Source organism: Amphiprion ocellaris, chromosome 22 (genome assembly GCF_022539595.1).
Source record: "Amphiprion ocellaris isolate individual 3 ecotype Okinawa chromosome 22, ASM2253959v1, whole genome shotgun sequence".
NCBI lineage: Eukaryota > Metazoa > Chordata > Actinopteri > Pomacentridae > Amphiprion > Amphiprion ocellaris.
Genome location: NC_072787.1, coordinates 3,919,414 through 3,936,200, shown reverse-complemented (window position 1 = coordinate 3,936,200; position 16,787 = coordinate 3,919,414). Strand labels below are relative to the sequence as shown.

The 16,787-nt window shown below is 40.0% G+C and overlaps 2 protein-coding genes across 2 annotated transcripts; one reads left to right on the top strand and one right to left on the bottom strand.

Moving 5' to 3' along the window:
• The first annotated feature begins 1,204 nt into the window (after positions 1 to 1,204).
• LOC111579346 (fat storage-inducing transmembrane protein 1) lies at positions 1,205 to 4,391 on the top strand. The gene is made up of 2 exons (XM_023286600.3): positions 1,205 to 1,638; positions 3,604 to 4,391. The coding sequence occupies exons 1-2, from the start codon at positions 1,352 to 1,354 to the stop codon at positions 4,298 to 4,300; spliced, it is 984 nt and encodes a 327-aa protein (XP_023142368.2). The 5' UTR covers positions 1,205 to 1,351; the 3' UTR covers positions 4,301 to 4,391.
• Positions 4,383 to 13,711, bottom strand: psme1 (proteasome activator subunit 1). Its single transcript, XM_023286601.3, has 12 exons — positions 13,639 to 13,711; positions 13,465 to 13,510; positions 13,160 to 13,192; positions 13,014 to 13,076; positions 11,301 to 11,402; positions 10,379 to 10,436; positions 8,728 to 8,825; positions 7,694 to 7,762; positions 7,519 to 7,586; positions 6,723 to 6,777; positions 6,483 to 6,569; positions 4,383 to 4,626 (listed from the first exon to the last, which is right to left on the bottom strand). Exons 2-12 carry the CDS (start codon positions 13,501 to 13,503, stop codon positions 4,546 to 4,548), a joined length of 753 nt encoding a protein of 250 aa, XP_023142369.2. The 5' UTR covers positions 13,504 to 13,510; positions 13,639 to 13,711; the 3' UTR covers positions 4,383 to 4,545.
• Positions 13,712 to 16,787: the final 3,076 nt, after the last annotated feature.

Sequence of the window (16,787 nt, the reverse complement as noted above, 5' to 3'; positions counted from 1 at the left end):
ACAGTAATCACATATGAAAACTTTCTGGGAAAATGTGAGTTTTTTCCTATTAGTTTTGCCATTTCCATTAACTTTTCTAATGCTGTAGTTCAAAATGCACAGAAGAATCCATTATGGAAACACAGCTACTGTCTGCCAGTACTTTCTCACTAGAGACTCTTCTGCTACAGCCATTACCCTCTGCCTGCACTCATAGGTCTAAAATTATGAGGACATAACTAACATTAAATCGCTTTCGTCAGGGCAGCTGACCAATCAGAGGAGAGTGACTTTTGGGATGGGCCCTTAAAGAGACAGGAGCTAATAACAGAGCTGCAACAATGTACAACTTGAGAAAAAAATGCAGCATGTAAACATAAACCTGAAAAAATGAAATCATAAATCCATAAATGTGCATAATATGGGTTCTTCAAATGAAAAAGACAGCTGGGATTGTGCCTTCGGATCAATGAAAAGGCAGAAAATAATGGTAAAGCTTCACCCCTTACATGTTATTTCATTTTTGAACACATCCTTCAAAAAGCTGTGCCGAAGAAAACATAACTAAGTCTCACATATGGCCATGTTTCTGTCAGTATGGATTAGGAGTCTGTGTTGGTAGGAGCACTGGATGCCCTGGCTTGTGAAAACAGCACCACTATGCTTTCATTGAGCATGAATCCCATGGAAAGACTAAATTTAGTCAATTTGGCTGTGAGGGTTGAAGAGGTTTGGGAGGCTCTGGCCTGAGGACTGGGCCTAGAAATGAAAAAGACTGAAAGCGCTGTGAGGAACGCAGCTGTTAGTGGCGCCAAATGCAGGCTGGCGTCAGTTTATAACTTAAATTAGTTTTGGCTCCAACAGCTGAATCCAAGTATGGAGAGGCTGAAGTAGAATCAGAGAAGGAGCCAAACCATCCATTTTATCTCAGGACGATTCTGACATAAAATGGAGATGCAAATGTAAGCGAACAATGTTGCATCACAGCACTGTATCGGACTGCAAACTACTGGGAGTTTAATTTCAAGCCACTGATTCTGTTTTGTGCCACTGACTGCCATCATGAAGGAACACATTCAGTCTAGTGTTAGAGCGTTGCTTTGAAAATAATGGGGTCAGTTACAGCAGCAGGCATTAACACGTCTCCTCTTTCAGTCTGTGTTCTGGAGGGGGGATGGGTTTGAGGGTAAAGGGGACAGAGGAGTTGTATTTTTATAAACCATGTGCTCTCCAGCATGCCTGACAGTGAGAGAGGAGGTGGTGTGTCTTTCACACACAAAAGAAAGTGAGGCAGACCCAGCAGAGCTCAAGACTACTGAAAGTTATATAACAACCAGAGGTATCCCTGAGAAGACCAACGGGGTCGATCACCATGGATCTGAAGGCTGAGAACTCCTCAAATGGCCTCACATCGGAACTCAACCTGGAGAAATTACACAGGATAGCCGCAGAGTTGATTCTGCCGGGAAGATTCATGGTCGGACTCCTGAATGCTGCCCTGGAGTTTGTTACAAACTTACTAGCCAGAGTTTTAGGAAGCAACCTGGTCAGAAGACATTTCCACCTGATGCTGTCAGGGCTCGTTCTCTTTGGACCTGTGCTGAGTTTCTGGGTCTCAAAGTACAGCATTTTCGCTAACAGCAACCACTACCTGTACAGGTGAGAGGAAGAACTGTGATTTCTCCTTTTAGTACGTCATATATTCAGTAAAAAATTCACAAACATTTGCTGGAAATCAGTGAAGTGGCTCCATCACCTGTCCTGAATGAGCCAAATATCATGAAACTCTGCTGTTGCTTTGAAGACCAGTTAAATTTAAAATTTACAACCACAAACAGATATGCATTACCTATTTATTAGGAGTTTATGAAGGCTATAATGTGACTTTGTTAAATAGAAATAATTCAAATAATCTGTGCTTTACAGATTGTAAGAGCAGATCTGAGTATGAATAGAACAGAACGGAACAGAAAGTGTTTTCTGTCATGTATTGTGTAAATAATTACCAGATTATGAGTACTACCACTGATTGGTGCATTGAGACACAAACACACATGTGAAGCAACTTCAGAAATAATAAAATGAGTTAAGACTAGTAAATGTTAAAATCAAACACTAGATGTTGGGTATTTTTGCAGCAGGATAAATGTTGCTCCAGAAATATATACAATGATCACACAAGTCTGAATGAAAATTATTGCACAACAATAAAAAATACAGAACTAGAGAGCTGTGAGCGACTGCAGTCATGTTACACTATATTCTCAAAATACAGCATGGAAACAAAAATCGTTTTAGTGTATATTCACTACTAACCTCAGTCAGTACTACAGTACTGATTATATAGCTTTACTTGGTTAATGTTTTACTGGGTCTTCTCTATGTGTGCTATCATTACATTATATTATAATCATTATACCTTATTTTTATTTTAGTTTATTTCATTCATTTTGCAGGGACAGCACACATTAAAAGTAACTGCATCAGAGTTAGCTAGCCGCTAATTTGCATCTGTTGACCCTGGACAGGAGCAAAAAAAGGTGAACAACCACAAAACAACAAGTACACGACATAAAACAATACACAACTTAACAGTTAATCAGTGAGAGATCATAAGGAAAATCAGTAAAAGCAATAAATATAAGGTAGTCACTGGTGGTGATAATTTTGTGACGACTTTATCTAAACCTTGAGGCTGGTTTTACACCAGGTGTGTCAAACTCATTTTAGTTCAGGTTCCACATTCAGCCCAATTTGATCTCAAGTGGGCTGGACCAGTAAAATCACAGCATAATAACCTAAAATAACGACAACTCCTAACTTTTCCCTTAGTTTTAGTGCAAATAAGAACATTCTGAAATGTTCACATTTAATCTTCTTACAAAACATTATGAACCTGAAATTTAAAAAAAAAAAAGTTCAATTTCAACAACATTATGCTTCAGTTTATCATTTACACATTAAAACCTAGAGATCACAGACATTCAGTCACAGGTATCTAGAACTGAACAATATAGTATTTTACTTTATGATCAAAACAACTTGTCAAGGTCTAGAATAATTTTTTGAACTTACCTATTTTGCAAAGTCATCCTGTGAGCCAGATTGGACCTTCTGACGGGCTGGTTTTGGCCCGCGGGTCGTATGTTTGACACCCGTTTTAAACACTTCAAAGCTTCGGTAATGTTGGTGTGGATGGATTCCACTTTATTTTTTTTAACCATAGTGCTATTTGGGGGCCAATGTAAAAGATTTATTATTCCATCTATTATGTTGGGTTTTTTTGGAACTATATTGTTATTAAATTATTTATCCTTTAACTATGAACTGTAATGTTATTAAACTATTCAACCTTAATGTTAATCTGATGACATCTATCAAACTGCTGAAGCTATCTATCTATCTATCTATCTATCTATCTATCTATCTATCTATCATCTCAGCTGTTAGTGGTTATAATGCTCTGGTTAATCAGTTTAACGCTTTGAACTGTCTACAGTCTAAAGTTTCAGTAGTTTTGCCTGAGAGGGAAAACTGTGTTCTTACATTCCATTTTGTAATGTGTTCACACTTTATACTGTGACTTGTCGTGCAAGACGTTTTCTCATCACCACCCTCTCACAGGAAGTTCCTCAAGTCCACTTGGGGCTGGACCTCCATCCTCACCGGTTCCTTCGTCCTCCTCCTCTCCCTCTCAGCTCGACACTCCCTCTCCCTCACCCTCCGTCACCTCTCTCGGATAGGCCTCGTGGGGTTGCTGTGGTTTGGCTGTCGGCGTCTCCTGACCCTGCTGGAGGACGCAGCAGGAACCTGTTACGAGCCGATGACCCCCGTCCAGGACGTCCAGAGCCCTGCCTCCCCGGTACAACCTCTACTGCTCCTGCATGAAGACCAGACCAAGGCCTCCTGCCTCAGAGCCAGCATGCTGTGGAGAGGTTATGAAGTTTCCCAGGACGTCCTCATCATCTGCTTGTGTTGTCTGCTGCTCGTCGAGGAAATGTCCGTCTTCGGTATTCACTTGGCCCAAGGGAAGGCCCTACAGAGGTCGCCTGGGGCCCCGTTAAGATTTATCTTCCTCCTGTGTGCAGTTCTACTTGTTATATGGTTGTTCCTGCTGCTGTGTTTGCTTGCGTACTTCCCCAGTCTTCCTGCCCAGCAGCTGGGAGGAGCTCTGGGCTACCTGGGCTGGAGAGGACTCTACCAGGGATGGTACCGACTCAGACCAAGCTGGGGCTGCCCTGGTTTGCCAGGAGAGGGGCTTTCTACCACCATAGATACCCACAAACACCCTCAACAGAATGGTACAGTTGATGAAAATTAGGTTTGGAATGTGTACTTTAAAGCTCAGGGTGTTTTTAAGAGATTTAAAAATTGCCACAAAGCCAAAATAAATGGAGAAAGACTCAAAGGAATCATGTTGCTTTATTTTGTAATCTGAAGCAAAATACAGGCACAGTAATAAAATGAAGATATTTCTGCAAGAGCAGGTGTATTGTTACTTGATGAGAGTGTCATACTACACTTGCTGTAGCTTGTTAAAGAGCCTGAAAGTGTGCTGGAGTCGCCTCAGTAGATGAGAGCTTTTCCGTCTCCTCTGGGCTTCTTAATCTTGTCGTAGTTCTTGTTAATGATGTCAAACAGCACAGCCTGGAGAGGGAAATACAGACAGTGAGTGTAATACAGAAGCAGACTGCGGCTGATATGTGCGTGAGAAAGATATAAGAAAAACAGACAGCGAGCGAGAAAGGTTAGAGAGAGTAATAAAAGAGAGTGACGCCCAGATACGGAGCTGTAATCTTGTCAAACAGCTCCTTTCATCATCACCTGTAACGCCTTGTTCATTAACAGCATCAAACGCAGGAGGACAATGGCCGACGGAAAGACACAAACTGATTAATGGACAGGAGATGGAGCACCAATCAATCTAACACAAGCACAGCAATTAGTTTAATTACCCTCCTATTAGAAAGGAATGGATTCCATTTAGGCTCCGTCCCTGCTGCTTGGACACGGCTGGAATATTTTACATGCAAGAGGTTTGATTCAAACACAGCGCATGATTGCAACAGATGGTGTATTGAGTGGGATACATGTGATTTACAATGGTCAGGTGGCATCCAGGCAGTGTTAAATGCAGTCAAAAAACATGCTCCAGAGGCCTAACAGTAAACAACAGGGAGTAGAGTCATTTTTCTATTGTGTGCCATTTTGTCTCCTCCTGTCTGTGACCCAAAATCCGTTTAGCATACCGTCTGCAATAGGGTCTCAATTTCCAAAATGCATCTCGAGGACAGAGGTGTAACTTCCCTGTATCCTTTACGGAATATAAAAGAGGTGTGTCACGCTTCTTTTACATCTGTACATTCTTGTCACACTATGCCACATTGTTAATTCAATTATATGAGAATATAGGGGGTCCTCGGCTTACATCGGAGTTCCATTCCTACGGATCGATGGAAGGAGATTTTCCCTGCAAGTTGGAACTCCAGCGAAAACGTAAACATAGTTACATGCATCACGATATGGATCAGTTCTTTGGAAAAGCCATGAATACCAGCGACTTTCAAGCATGTATGAATGATTTTACAAGAAGATAACAGAACATTGTAACAGAATGATGTTGTTGATGTTGATGTTTCAATGTTTATTGCTCAGTTCCAGATTTACCTAATGTCAGTGAACATGCCATGTTTAGTTAGCTCACCTCTGATTGGCTGAGAGTCAGCAGTAGAGAGAGCTGGGAACGGTGGCTAATTCTGGAGCTAAGTTGTAGAGTTTTTCTAGTTATTCTGGCGTTGACTACGGCCCACAGTAGCCTGTGTGAAGGTTCAATAAACCAGCAGAAAACCAGATAAAGTCTCACTCATTCATCATAGAGGGTAGCTACAATATGTTACACTGTTTTTGCAAATTGACCCATTTTCGTCAGTGTTTCACCCTGTTCCGAGTGTTTTATTAGATCTAATTTCACTTCCATGGAGACGGCTTTCCTTTTCTTCGAAGCATCAGAAGAGTCTGACTTATGCTTGGGAGCCATAATGAAGGACAAAAAGTTAGTGACTGTAGCACAATCCAAGGTGGTGTACAACCGGCGAATGTAAACAAAGCATCTCATAGCGCCAAGATGATGTAATTGTCCGCTCTGGTCGTCATCTAGTTCCATGTAACCAGTTCTGATGTAACGACGAAACGCTGTAGGTTGAGGATGTCGTGAATCGAGGACCCCCTGTATATGCTTTAACCTGTCAAGAACACTGTGATGCTCATCTGACAGACCATAAAATACTGCGGTAGACTATAACAAAGCACTGAACAGATGATGCAGTTGTTCTATATGTCAGATTTAACTGATTTAAAACGGCGTCTCCAAAGCAGCCTGTTGCCTCACGTCTCTTTTTGCCTTGTGTGCTTGCATCTCTTTTAAGAGACAAAGGGAGTGAGACAAAAGGAGAGGAGTTGAGGATGTAAAAACTGAGAAATGACAAGAGGGGCGGGTGTCTTACGTATGTGCTGCGGATGTCCAGCACCACAAGGCGGAGCTCACGGTACTGATACTGGTCCAGCTCATGAACCAGCTGTCTGTAGTCTCCCTGCAGCCCAAAACACACAAGCAGAGAGTTCATCAACAAAAATCACACACGATAGAGGAGAAAATTACACACTGACACCCTTTATGTCCTTATGGTACTCTAATATGTTACTGAGTTTGTGCACATTCACAGAAACACTTGCAGATTACTGACCACGTGAGATAGTTTGGCAGCTTTGGCCACAGCATCGCCTCTGTCGTTGTAATACCTGACAAAACAAGAGGACAGAGGAGTCACACGTCATTATTTCAGAACAGTCATCAACAGGATACATTCCTATCTACTGATCTGTAAAACCTAAACTTTAATGTGACACCTAAGAACACAGTCCAGAACACGCTGAGCGTTTAGCTAATTTGCTAAATCATTCATAGGAGTGCAGTTGTGTTTCTTCTTTTCTCAAATGTTGGATTTTCTCACTTTAAAATGTACAGATGGTTGCATTTCATGCTCATGACTTTTCCTGTTGGAGCACTATAAATAAAGATCTGAAATGCCCTGTAGATCCACAATCATGTAGCTATTGTGGGTAATTACAGGTACTCAGGGTTGAACATGTGTCCAAGACTGAGTGACGTTGCGTCTATATAGTAGAAAAATAATGTTTTAAGCCTTTTTTCCTGCATTGTAGGGATCTAACACAGTCATTATGGATTTGGCTCTGAGTGCTTCTAAATCACAGATGACCTACAGCTCACGGCAGCACCTGAACACATCCAGTTTAGATACAGAGCTGCTCTGCTAATGTGCTGCTCATGTTACTCATTCTGTGTACACATGAATGAACAGCTCAAACTCTTGTTTCATTGCAGAACAACTGACAGCTCCTAGCATAACCTGAAAAAATGTCTATAAACCATGTCTGTGGTATAATCAGTGACATCAGCTTGTCAGTGACTGTATTCGTCAAATACATATAAAAATTTACAACATAGTAGTTCATATTTACTTTGAAATCTGAGTCTGGAATCCTTCAATCTTGGTGCGTGTGTTGGTCAGCAGCTCAAACACTTTCTCCTATTGGGAAACAATAAAAACATGAAATCCAGCTCAATAAATGTCACTTCAACACAAGAAAAATGACATCAGCCTGCTGTTTGACCACATTATCAGTAGTTACAGACCTGTACAGCCACTCCGAAGTTGTTACCGTCTTCAACTCTAGGAATTTGGAGTTGCACCCACATTGACACCTGCCAGAAAAAAAAACACATTCAAGTATACATCATTAATAAACTATTTTGAAACATGGAATGTGAGCTCATGTCTTCGTAACATTAATGCACACAGAATCACTTTCCTTTAGGCATCATTTAGATTTTAATGGAACTACTACTTTTATTGATACTGCTTATCGATGCAGCACTTTAACGGTGTTCTTAGCGGTACTTGTTGATTTAGGTTTTTTAAGAGAAAAAACCAAAAGAAACTGAGAATAAAGATTGCTTTATTTTCTAATATGTTCTATATTCAAATTAAAATGTACATAGACACTAATGTGTTGATAGGATGATCAGAACTCTGTGGACAGTCTCACAAGTTTTACCCACAAAATAAAATAGTCTGCAGTGTGTTTCATTAAACTGTCCAGCAGTGTATAAGGATTAAAAGCTCCACCTTGAACTAATGTTAAGTAAATGTCAGTCCACTGTGCTGATAGAAACCTGTGTCACTCTTTTGAGTATGAAAATAATGCAGGACTTTGACGGTATTTGTACTGTGTGACTTTAAAATTTTATTGAAGAAAACAGATGAAAGACTTCTACCATCAACATTTAGCCAGAGAAATTCTGTAAATAAAGGAAGACAGAGTTTGTCTGCAGCCTCCAAATCACTAAATCTTTGCTGTTCTGCACTCTGAAAGTGAAACTGAAATTTGGAGCTACAGACTCCGACAGACAGAACACCGTTTTGGATTTGGAAAGCACCAGACACGTGTCTTACAGTGGTGAGATAAAATGTGCAACTCAACGTTCTTCTTACTTCCAAAAGTACCAAACCGTTACCATCAAAACTTATTAATCCTCCATATTTAAAAATTTCCCTTGGTGCCCATCCTTACATTCCTTACATCTATGTTGCACTCACTATGGCAGGTAATCACATTAAGACTGATTTTTCTAGCATCAAGTGAAGTAATGCCACTGAAGAGACTGACCGTGTTCAGCTTCTCCTTCAGCGTCTGGATCTCAGATTTGACCTGCTGCAGGAGGTTCTCCACTCGTTCGTTGGTGCAGATGGGACCACAAGGAGGCCCTGGAGGACACAACATCCCAGACACTCACTCACTTGGTCACAATATCAAATAACTGTTGCTCGCTAAGGCCTTACCGGCTTCTGAAGTAGATTTCCTTTTCAATATTGAACAAATATATAGACTGACCATCCAAAAAAAAAAGTCGCACACGCTAATATTTCATTGGACTCCCTTTAGTTTTGAGTACGGCACTCATTCACTGTGACATCGTTTTGATAAGCTTCTGCAATGTCACAGCATTTATTTCTGTCCAGAGTTGGATTTATTTTCTATCAAGATCTTATATTGATGATGGGAGAGTTGGACAAAGTCTTCTCCAGAACATCCCAAAGATTCTCAGTGGGGCTGAGGTCTGGACTCTGTGGAGGACAATCCATCTCATGCTCCCTGATCCACTCATTCTCAATGTGAGCCCCATGAATCCTGGCATCATCATCTTGGAACATGTCCATGCCATCAGGAAGAACTCCACTGATGGAAAGACCTGGTCATTCAGTATCTTCAGGTAGTCAGCTGACCTCATTCTTTGGGAACATAACGTTGCTGAACCTGACCAACCCCAGATCATAACCATAACCCCCACAGGCTGGTAGGTACTAGCCATGATGAGGGCATCACTTCATCTGCCTCTCTTCTTACCCTGATGCCCCCATCATTCTGGAACAGGGTAAATCTGGACTCATAAGACCACATGACCTTCTTCCATTGCTCCAGAGTCCAATCTTTATTCTACCTAGCAAATTGAAGCCTTTTTTTCTGATTAGTCTCATAAGTGGTTTTCTTAGAGCTGCAGCTGTTTAGTCCCAATGCCTTGAGTTCCCTTCACATTGTGCCTATTGAAATGCTCTTACTGTCACTATTAAACATAGCCGTGAGTTTGACTGTTGATTTTCTACGATCATCTAAGAGTTTGTTTTGACCACAGTTGTTTCTCAAAGACGATGGTTCTCCACTATCCTTCCAGAATTTAATAATGCGTTGGACGGTTCTTAACCTGATTTTAGTAGCTTCAGAAATCTCCTTAGTTGTTTTCTTTGCTTGATGCAGGACAATAATTTGATTAACATCCTTTCTATGAGCACAGGATATGTCTTCCAACATGGTTGTTTCAGAAATGAGAAGCTCCTCACTGCATCAGCTAGGGTTAAATAAGTTGTTGCAGCTGAAACATATTCATCACTGAAGTAATTATCCAATGGAAGGATCTTATCGATTTGCTTAGTTAAATTCAAGTGGTGACATTTTTTTTAGGCAGGCAGTGTCTAAAGATGGTTCACTCGCATACAAATTATCTCACTAATGTGTAAATGCTGCCCTAACTGCTTTGTCCTATCTCATTAGCCATAATTTGAACCCTCAGTCTCAATATTAATGTTATGGAAATGCTACATTGTCCTACAAATAATGGTTTCTCACAGAGTTTGTAGCTGTTTTTACCCATTTTTGCCCTTGTTTAAGAGAACTATATTGTACAACATATGGGTTCCTCATGTCTATTTCACTTTAATTAGTTTGCTTTATCACTTATCACCATCTCCGTCGTCTCATTTACCTGAGTCTTCGTCCTCTTTATCACTGTCCTTGTCTTTCTTCCCATCCTTAGCCTCCTTCTGCAACACAGGAACAGAAGGCATCAGGTCAAAGAGTTTTAACTGCCTATTAATCTCTCTAGACAGCTCACCCACGGGATTTTTTTTTCTCTCTGGACAGTTAAATGTAGATGTCAAATGCAAATTTTTTTCTTTGCATATTGAATGTAACCCTGCTACATTATTTCCTGGTCCTTGGAAGGCATTTGTGAACGGAATCCAGCACCTTCATGTTTTTTCTCCAAGAGTTTATCACAAATATTCTTCTTACACGTTCCCCTCCTGAAACCCATGACAGCGTCTGCCCTCTGCTAAACCCTGCATACAATATGCCAGCAACTGTCAAAATGAAGGTGATTTATGGATAAAAGAAAGATATAACATATGATAAAAAAAAGTATTTTCTAGTCTGTGATGATTTTGCACTGCATAAAGCATCTCCAGCACGGTCCTATCATTTTATTAAAACTGAAATACATGCAAAATTAACAGCCGATTGAAGCCTCACTTCAGATTTTTTAAAAGATCACCGAGCATAAAATGCCCACTCATTGACAGTTTGTAAAACAGCCCTTGGAAATTGTGCAGTGATTGGTTGCCATGGCGACTGGGGACTCTGTTTCAGTGTTTCTTCCTCATATAATGAAATACTAAATATAAACTGAGCTGAGGACCCCAGTCAAGAGACTCTGCAGCAATCCTGAAGAAATGTAAAGGTTGGGAACATAAAACATCAGTAAGTCAACTTGTTATAAAATCTATTACTTTTCTGTAATCTACATCCATTCTAACTCTTACTTCAAAAGACCTTTTCAAACCAGGATGCTGTCTTCAACGGAGTTAAATCTGATTTTTAAACTGAAGCCCACTCAGTGTAAGACTCACCTCCTCCTTCTTTTTGCGTTTGGCCTCCTCTTTTGCCGGATCTGGTATTGGGATGTCCAGCGGTGCCTTCAAGGATGCCAGGTCATCACAGCTGAACGATGTCTGACAGCAAACAAGTCACACAATGTTTCATGTAGCTTAAAATTCGAGTCACAACTTGATCAAAATGGTCTCAAGCAAGATTATATTCATCCCCCGTACAGTGAAAAGCAGCATTATTACTTTGTTAACTTGTTGATGTGGTGTTTTTTTAAATATGCAGGAAGAACATAACAGGCAGTCAACACTATGGAAGAGCGCTTCTACCTTCCAGTGTTTCATACATAACCAACTTGAGGAACCAATCCTTTCAAACTACAGCGTTACAACGACTACAAGCTGCACCGTACCGCCGATGAGATTGGATGCCAGGGTATCAGGTCAGTGCAAGATTGGTGGAGCTACCGACAAAAACCGGCAAATAAAGCGGAGAGATGACGTTGCCTCGGGTTCAGAGAGAACCAGATGGGCGGGCCGCCTCCAATCAGCACACACAGTGTTTGTTGTATAGTAAAAGAGAGTATTGTGGTAGATGTACGAGGGAGTGAGCTGCTGCTTTCGTTTAACTTTTCACCTGTTTAAATTAGAGAGGGAGGTAAGACTTTGTATTTAATTTTGCCCCTTTTATTTTGGTAGGTAAGTTGGACTCCCAAAGACTAGTGTGGTTTTGGTTGTTATTCTGGCATAGAGCTCACTCTTAATGTAATTTATACCTTACCCCTGATTTGTTTTTGTTCAGGACAACCATTGTCACCAAATCACATTTGTTTTAAATAAATTATTTTTTTCTCAGAGGAACATGTTGCATGTGGCTGCTTGAGACCTATGAAGGATGGCACTTCATGTTACATTCAAGTAACCCCTAGGTTGGGGTGTAGTTTTATTCTTCTGAATCTGTCTTCAATTCAAACATGTGTGGCTAAACTACTCCTATGTTACAACTTGCCATTGTTTTCCATAGTTTTATAGTGTTTTGCCAGAGTTGTAGGTGGGATGGTGTGCTTGAGCTGAAGCGAGTGGGGATAAATAGGTGAAGATATGGCAGGAAATTCAAAGATCCTAATATTTTAAAGGATGCAACGGCATAAAGTTACATTAGAGTCGCTTTCAGGCATGAAGGGACTATTTTCATGAGAAAAACTTCTACATATGTACACAGTGATGTTTTCAGGGGTTAAATCAGCAACTGGAGAGGAAAGGCTTAATAATTATTCATTGTGCTGAAGACCCCCAAGAGACCCCTTAGTGTGTAGTTAGTTCAGGTTTCAGGACCGCAGCCTCATTCAATCAAACTGATACCTTCAGGGCTGCACAGTGGCATGGTGGGTAGCACTGTCGTCTTGCAGCTAGGAGATCCCTGGTTTGTGTCCCGGATATCCCGGGATCTTTCTGCATGGAGTTTGCATGTTCTACCTGTGCATGTGTGGGTTTTCTAGGGTACTCCGGCTTCCTCCCACAGTCCAAAAACATGCAGAGGTTAACAGATATCTCTAAATTGTCCGTAGGTGTGAATGCGAGTGTGATTGTTTGTCTGTATATGTAGCCCTGTGATAAACTGATGACCTGTCCTGGTGTCCCCCACCTTCGCCCCAAGTCGGCTGGGATAGACTCCAGCCCCCCCATGACCCCAATGAGGATTTAGCGGTGTATAGATAATGGATGGATGGATTATACCTTCAGCAGCATCTGCAGCTCCTCAATCTTCTGAGGGAAAAATGTTGAAAGCAGCTGTTCTGCCTGTTACAAGAAACACTGTTCACATTAATGTGTTTAAAAACAAGAGTCTGCTGGGAACTTTCAGTCACTATAAGATAAATTACCTCCTTAGTGAGATTTTGGCAGAATTCATCCACCTGGAATAAAGAGGTTAAAAGTGTAAGTAATGACGGCTTCATTTTTTATGTTGACTGTGCGGCTATATGGAGGATATTTAGCATGACGTCCATACAGCAGCTAATTAACTAGCTGCTCACCTCATGTGACCCCTGCTGTCAGTGTGGTCATAAAACACAAACTTATGTGAACACTAGCTCACCTGTAAGCAGAATAAACGACCACTTGCAGTAAAAGTTGCTCATTTAACGTGTAGCTGCGTAACGCTTCATGCTAGCAGACAGTAGCTCACCTGTCTCTTCGAGTCGAGACGAATATCCACAGAAGCCATGTCGTCTCTGTTGAAGAAAAGTAATCAAAATTTATACAAAAAGAACCCTTCTAACGTCAACCAAGCAGTGAAACACAAGAGTAAGCGCTTTAAATGTGGAATTCAATACCGAACACGACACGGTCAAACACTCACAGTTACTCAGCAGGAAAAATGAAAACGAAAGTGAAGTGTATATTCAAACAGTTCCGTACTTTCCCACTTTGATATCGAGTGATTGCGGTGCATTGTGGGACTTGTAGTTTTTATGGCGCCTCATTTTCAATAACTGGCAGCACTGAAAAGAAATACCTCAAAGCACAAATCCACTGAGAAAAGAGTCTGCGTGTTTAAATAATCCCTCTAAACAGTACCAGAACATTAAAAGTAATTAATATTTTAAAGTAAAAATGCATAAATGGTGCCCAATTATGCTACAGTTATTAATTTAGTATTCGGATATTTTTCTTATGAGACATAATTTAGAAATTAATAGTAATTAAAAGTAAAGGACAATCTATAAGGATGTCTAAGAAAACAGTACTTTATAATTAAAAGTGAAATTAGTAATTTTTAATTAACATTTAGAGAATTCTGTCTATAATTATTTATATAGTCGTTATTATGTATTATTGACTCAGTCATGATTAATGATATGTAAAGACACAAGTCTGTAAATGAAAATAATTTTTCTACCTATTGGAGAAACTGCAGCTGATAATGAAAAAGTGAAGTTCCATTTTTTAAAAAACATCTCTATGTCTATAAAAATATATAGTATTTGTCCAGTAGTTAGAAATACTTCAGTATTTATTATTTTTGGCTAACTAAATTATAGCATAATATTAAAAAAAATTGTTTAGCCTCATAACCCTATCTAATGTTTAGAAAAAGCACAGAAAATAATAATTGTAATCTCTGAATTCAACTCAGTTTGATTGGGAAATTACCACCATCTTCTTTCTTTTTTAAAAATTAGGGCTGCTTGGCAAAATAAAAAACAAAACATCATTTCATTGGTGTTTTGAAGATGGTGGTGGACAGAGCTGTCCAGTACAACCGTCTAAAATCTCCTGTCAGTGTTGAACTGATTTGAGATCTGGTGAATGTGAATGCCAGCATTCAGTGACCTCTGGTGCCATTTGATTGAAGAGATTGTGATCCTGCAGGAGACCACTCCCACCAGGATAGAGATGTTTCCTCATCAGATTAAGGCGATCACTCACTAACATTGATTTGCACTGATTCTTCTTCCTGAGACAACTGGAACCAAACTATGGCAGTAAAATACCTCCAGAGACACCAGATAACTTCACTGTACATTACCAAGGGTTCAGGTTATTCCTTTAAATTATAACATGTCTGTATATTAAAATCCATCCCATAATATTTGAACTTTTTCTGTAAGTTATGACTGCATCCATTAGATGGTGCTGTTGTTCAGTAGTGCTTTAAAGAAAGCTCTGAAATGAACTACAGGTAATAATTAACAGCTCCTGAGTAAACACATGAAGATTAAGGTTATTTGTTTTCTGATTGGGTTTCATTTAAATTATATGCTAGTATTATAACATGTATGAATTGGTTAGCCTAAATAACACAAATATGCTTTTGAGAAATTTTCCAAAAATATATTTAGAAAGGCAGCTAAGTATTTCCACATTTGAAATAAAATATGGGATTAAGATGAAGACATACATGACCAAAACATTTTGCAGAGCGCCTCTTTAGGTCACTATTGATTGGTGTGTTTACTGTTGCATCCAGCATTCCAGGGATCTGCTGTCGTACGTCTGTTCTCACTCTTTAAACAGGAGTTAGGTGGAGCGAAGCAGCAGCCCAGGTTAAAGTCTAAAACAGATACAGGATCCTGAGTGGACAGAAAGGACGTCAGAGCCTCCCATTGTAAACAGAGTTCTGGTCATCCGCTGTGTGTCCTGTAATCATATACCAACATTCTCTGCGTCAAGACTTACCTGGTAAATCTGTCATGTCGAATCCCAACAGGAGATCAATAAACCCCATTGAGATTTCATCACTTGGTTACTAATTGGGTGATGACCTGCTATCAAATCAATAGTTTCTGAGCAGTGTGATAGTAGTTCTCTCCTGATTACTGTCACCTAAATGTCTTAATAGCAGCCTGACCATGTGTAGTATTACACAGTGATATTTACTCATCACACATGATGTAACACTCAAGGTTGGATCCAAAGGGCAAAGGCTGCACTGCTTTACTGAGTGTTCACCATTAGTTATTGACTCTTTGATTTGATTGGAGTGGATGAGTGATTAAAATTCTGCGGCGTGTTTTTCAGTTCAGGGATGCTGTTGAGAAACACTCTGGATGAAAGTCATGTAACTGAACAAAAGTGGGGACAAAAACTTTAGGATGTGGCCATGTCTGTCAATTATCTCACCGTACAGTGTTTAATGCATTACAGGATTTCATCACAACCCAGCACAGTCAAACACTGATTAACTGAGAGCACAGTGCAGCTACTATAGACAACATGTTAACCCAATGAATGGAATCAAAATGCAGAGAGACACAGCACATACAGGCATGGTTTTATATGAGTCACTTGCAGAGAATAAAAATTCCTGTCTACTGTCAAATTGCAGCATGCCCCATATGTTGCAATGACCAAGAAATGCTGTTAACAACAACATATATCAAGGTGTGTGCAGCTTATTATTGTTATACATGTAGGCGTATGAGATGGAGCCAATTAGAACTAATGGCCTAATGGCTAGGAGATCACTAATGGGGAAAATTTGATTTCTGCTACACAAATGTGCATTAATTTTCAATTTTTTGTTTACAGTTTGTGCTAGTTTGTGCAATATTTTCCTTTTCAGGTCTCAAACAAACTTAAATGTGACTTTGGGGAGTTTTAGAACAGGTGACAGATTCAGTCAAAAACCCATAAAATGAGTGGAGAAAGACGCTGCATAATACAGTTAGACATGTAACATCCAATCCCATTCTATGGTGCATATATAAACGTCCTGGGCAGGCTCAGTTGATTCTGACTTTGTAACAGGACCGCAAGAGTAAAAGATGTAAGTGAATTTGAAAGAGGATCCATTGTTGGGGCACAGATGGCAGAAGCTTCAGCCACAAATAGTGCTCAGCTGGCTAATGTTTTAATAGCAACAGTGACTCTATGCACATTTGTGAGGAAAAACAGAAAATCAGCTCTTGTTAGGTGACTGAATATCAGCATAGGACTGCAAGCAAGAACAGCCTGTTGACAGCAACATATAGAGGGATATTTTAGTAGGGATGCACTACATAAACC

Excerpts from the sequence above, each read along its gene's own strand:
- LOC111579346 (XM_023286600.3), top strand. The coding sequence starts at position 1,352 with ATGGATCTGAAGGCTGAGAACTCCTCAAATGGCCTCACATCGGAACTC. Across the intron at positions 1,639-3,603 it reads AGCAACCACTACCTGTACAG|GAAGTTCCTCAAGTCCACTT; the intron begins GTGAGAGGAAGA and ends ACCCTCTCACAG.
- psme1 (XM_023286601.3), bottom strand. The coding sequence starts at position 13,503 with ATGGCTTCTGTGGATATTCGTCTCGACTCGAAGAGACAG. Across the intron at positions 10,437-11,300 it reads AACGCAAAAAGAAGGAGGAG|AAGGAGGCTAAGGATGGGAA; the intron begins GTGAGTCTTACA and ends CCTGTGTTGCAG. Across the intron at positions 6,570-6,722 it reads CTGCCAAACTATCTCACGTG|GGAGACTACAGACAGCTGGT; the intron begins GTCAGTAATCTG and ends TTTGGGCTGCAG.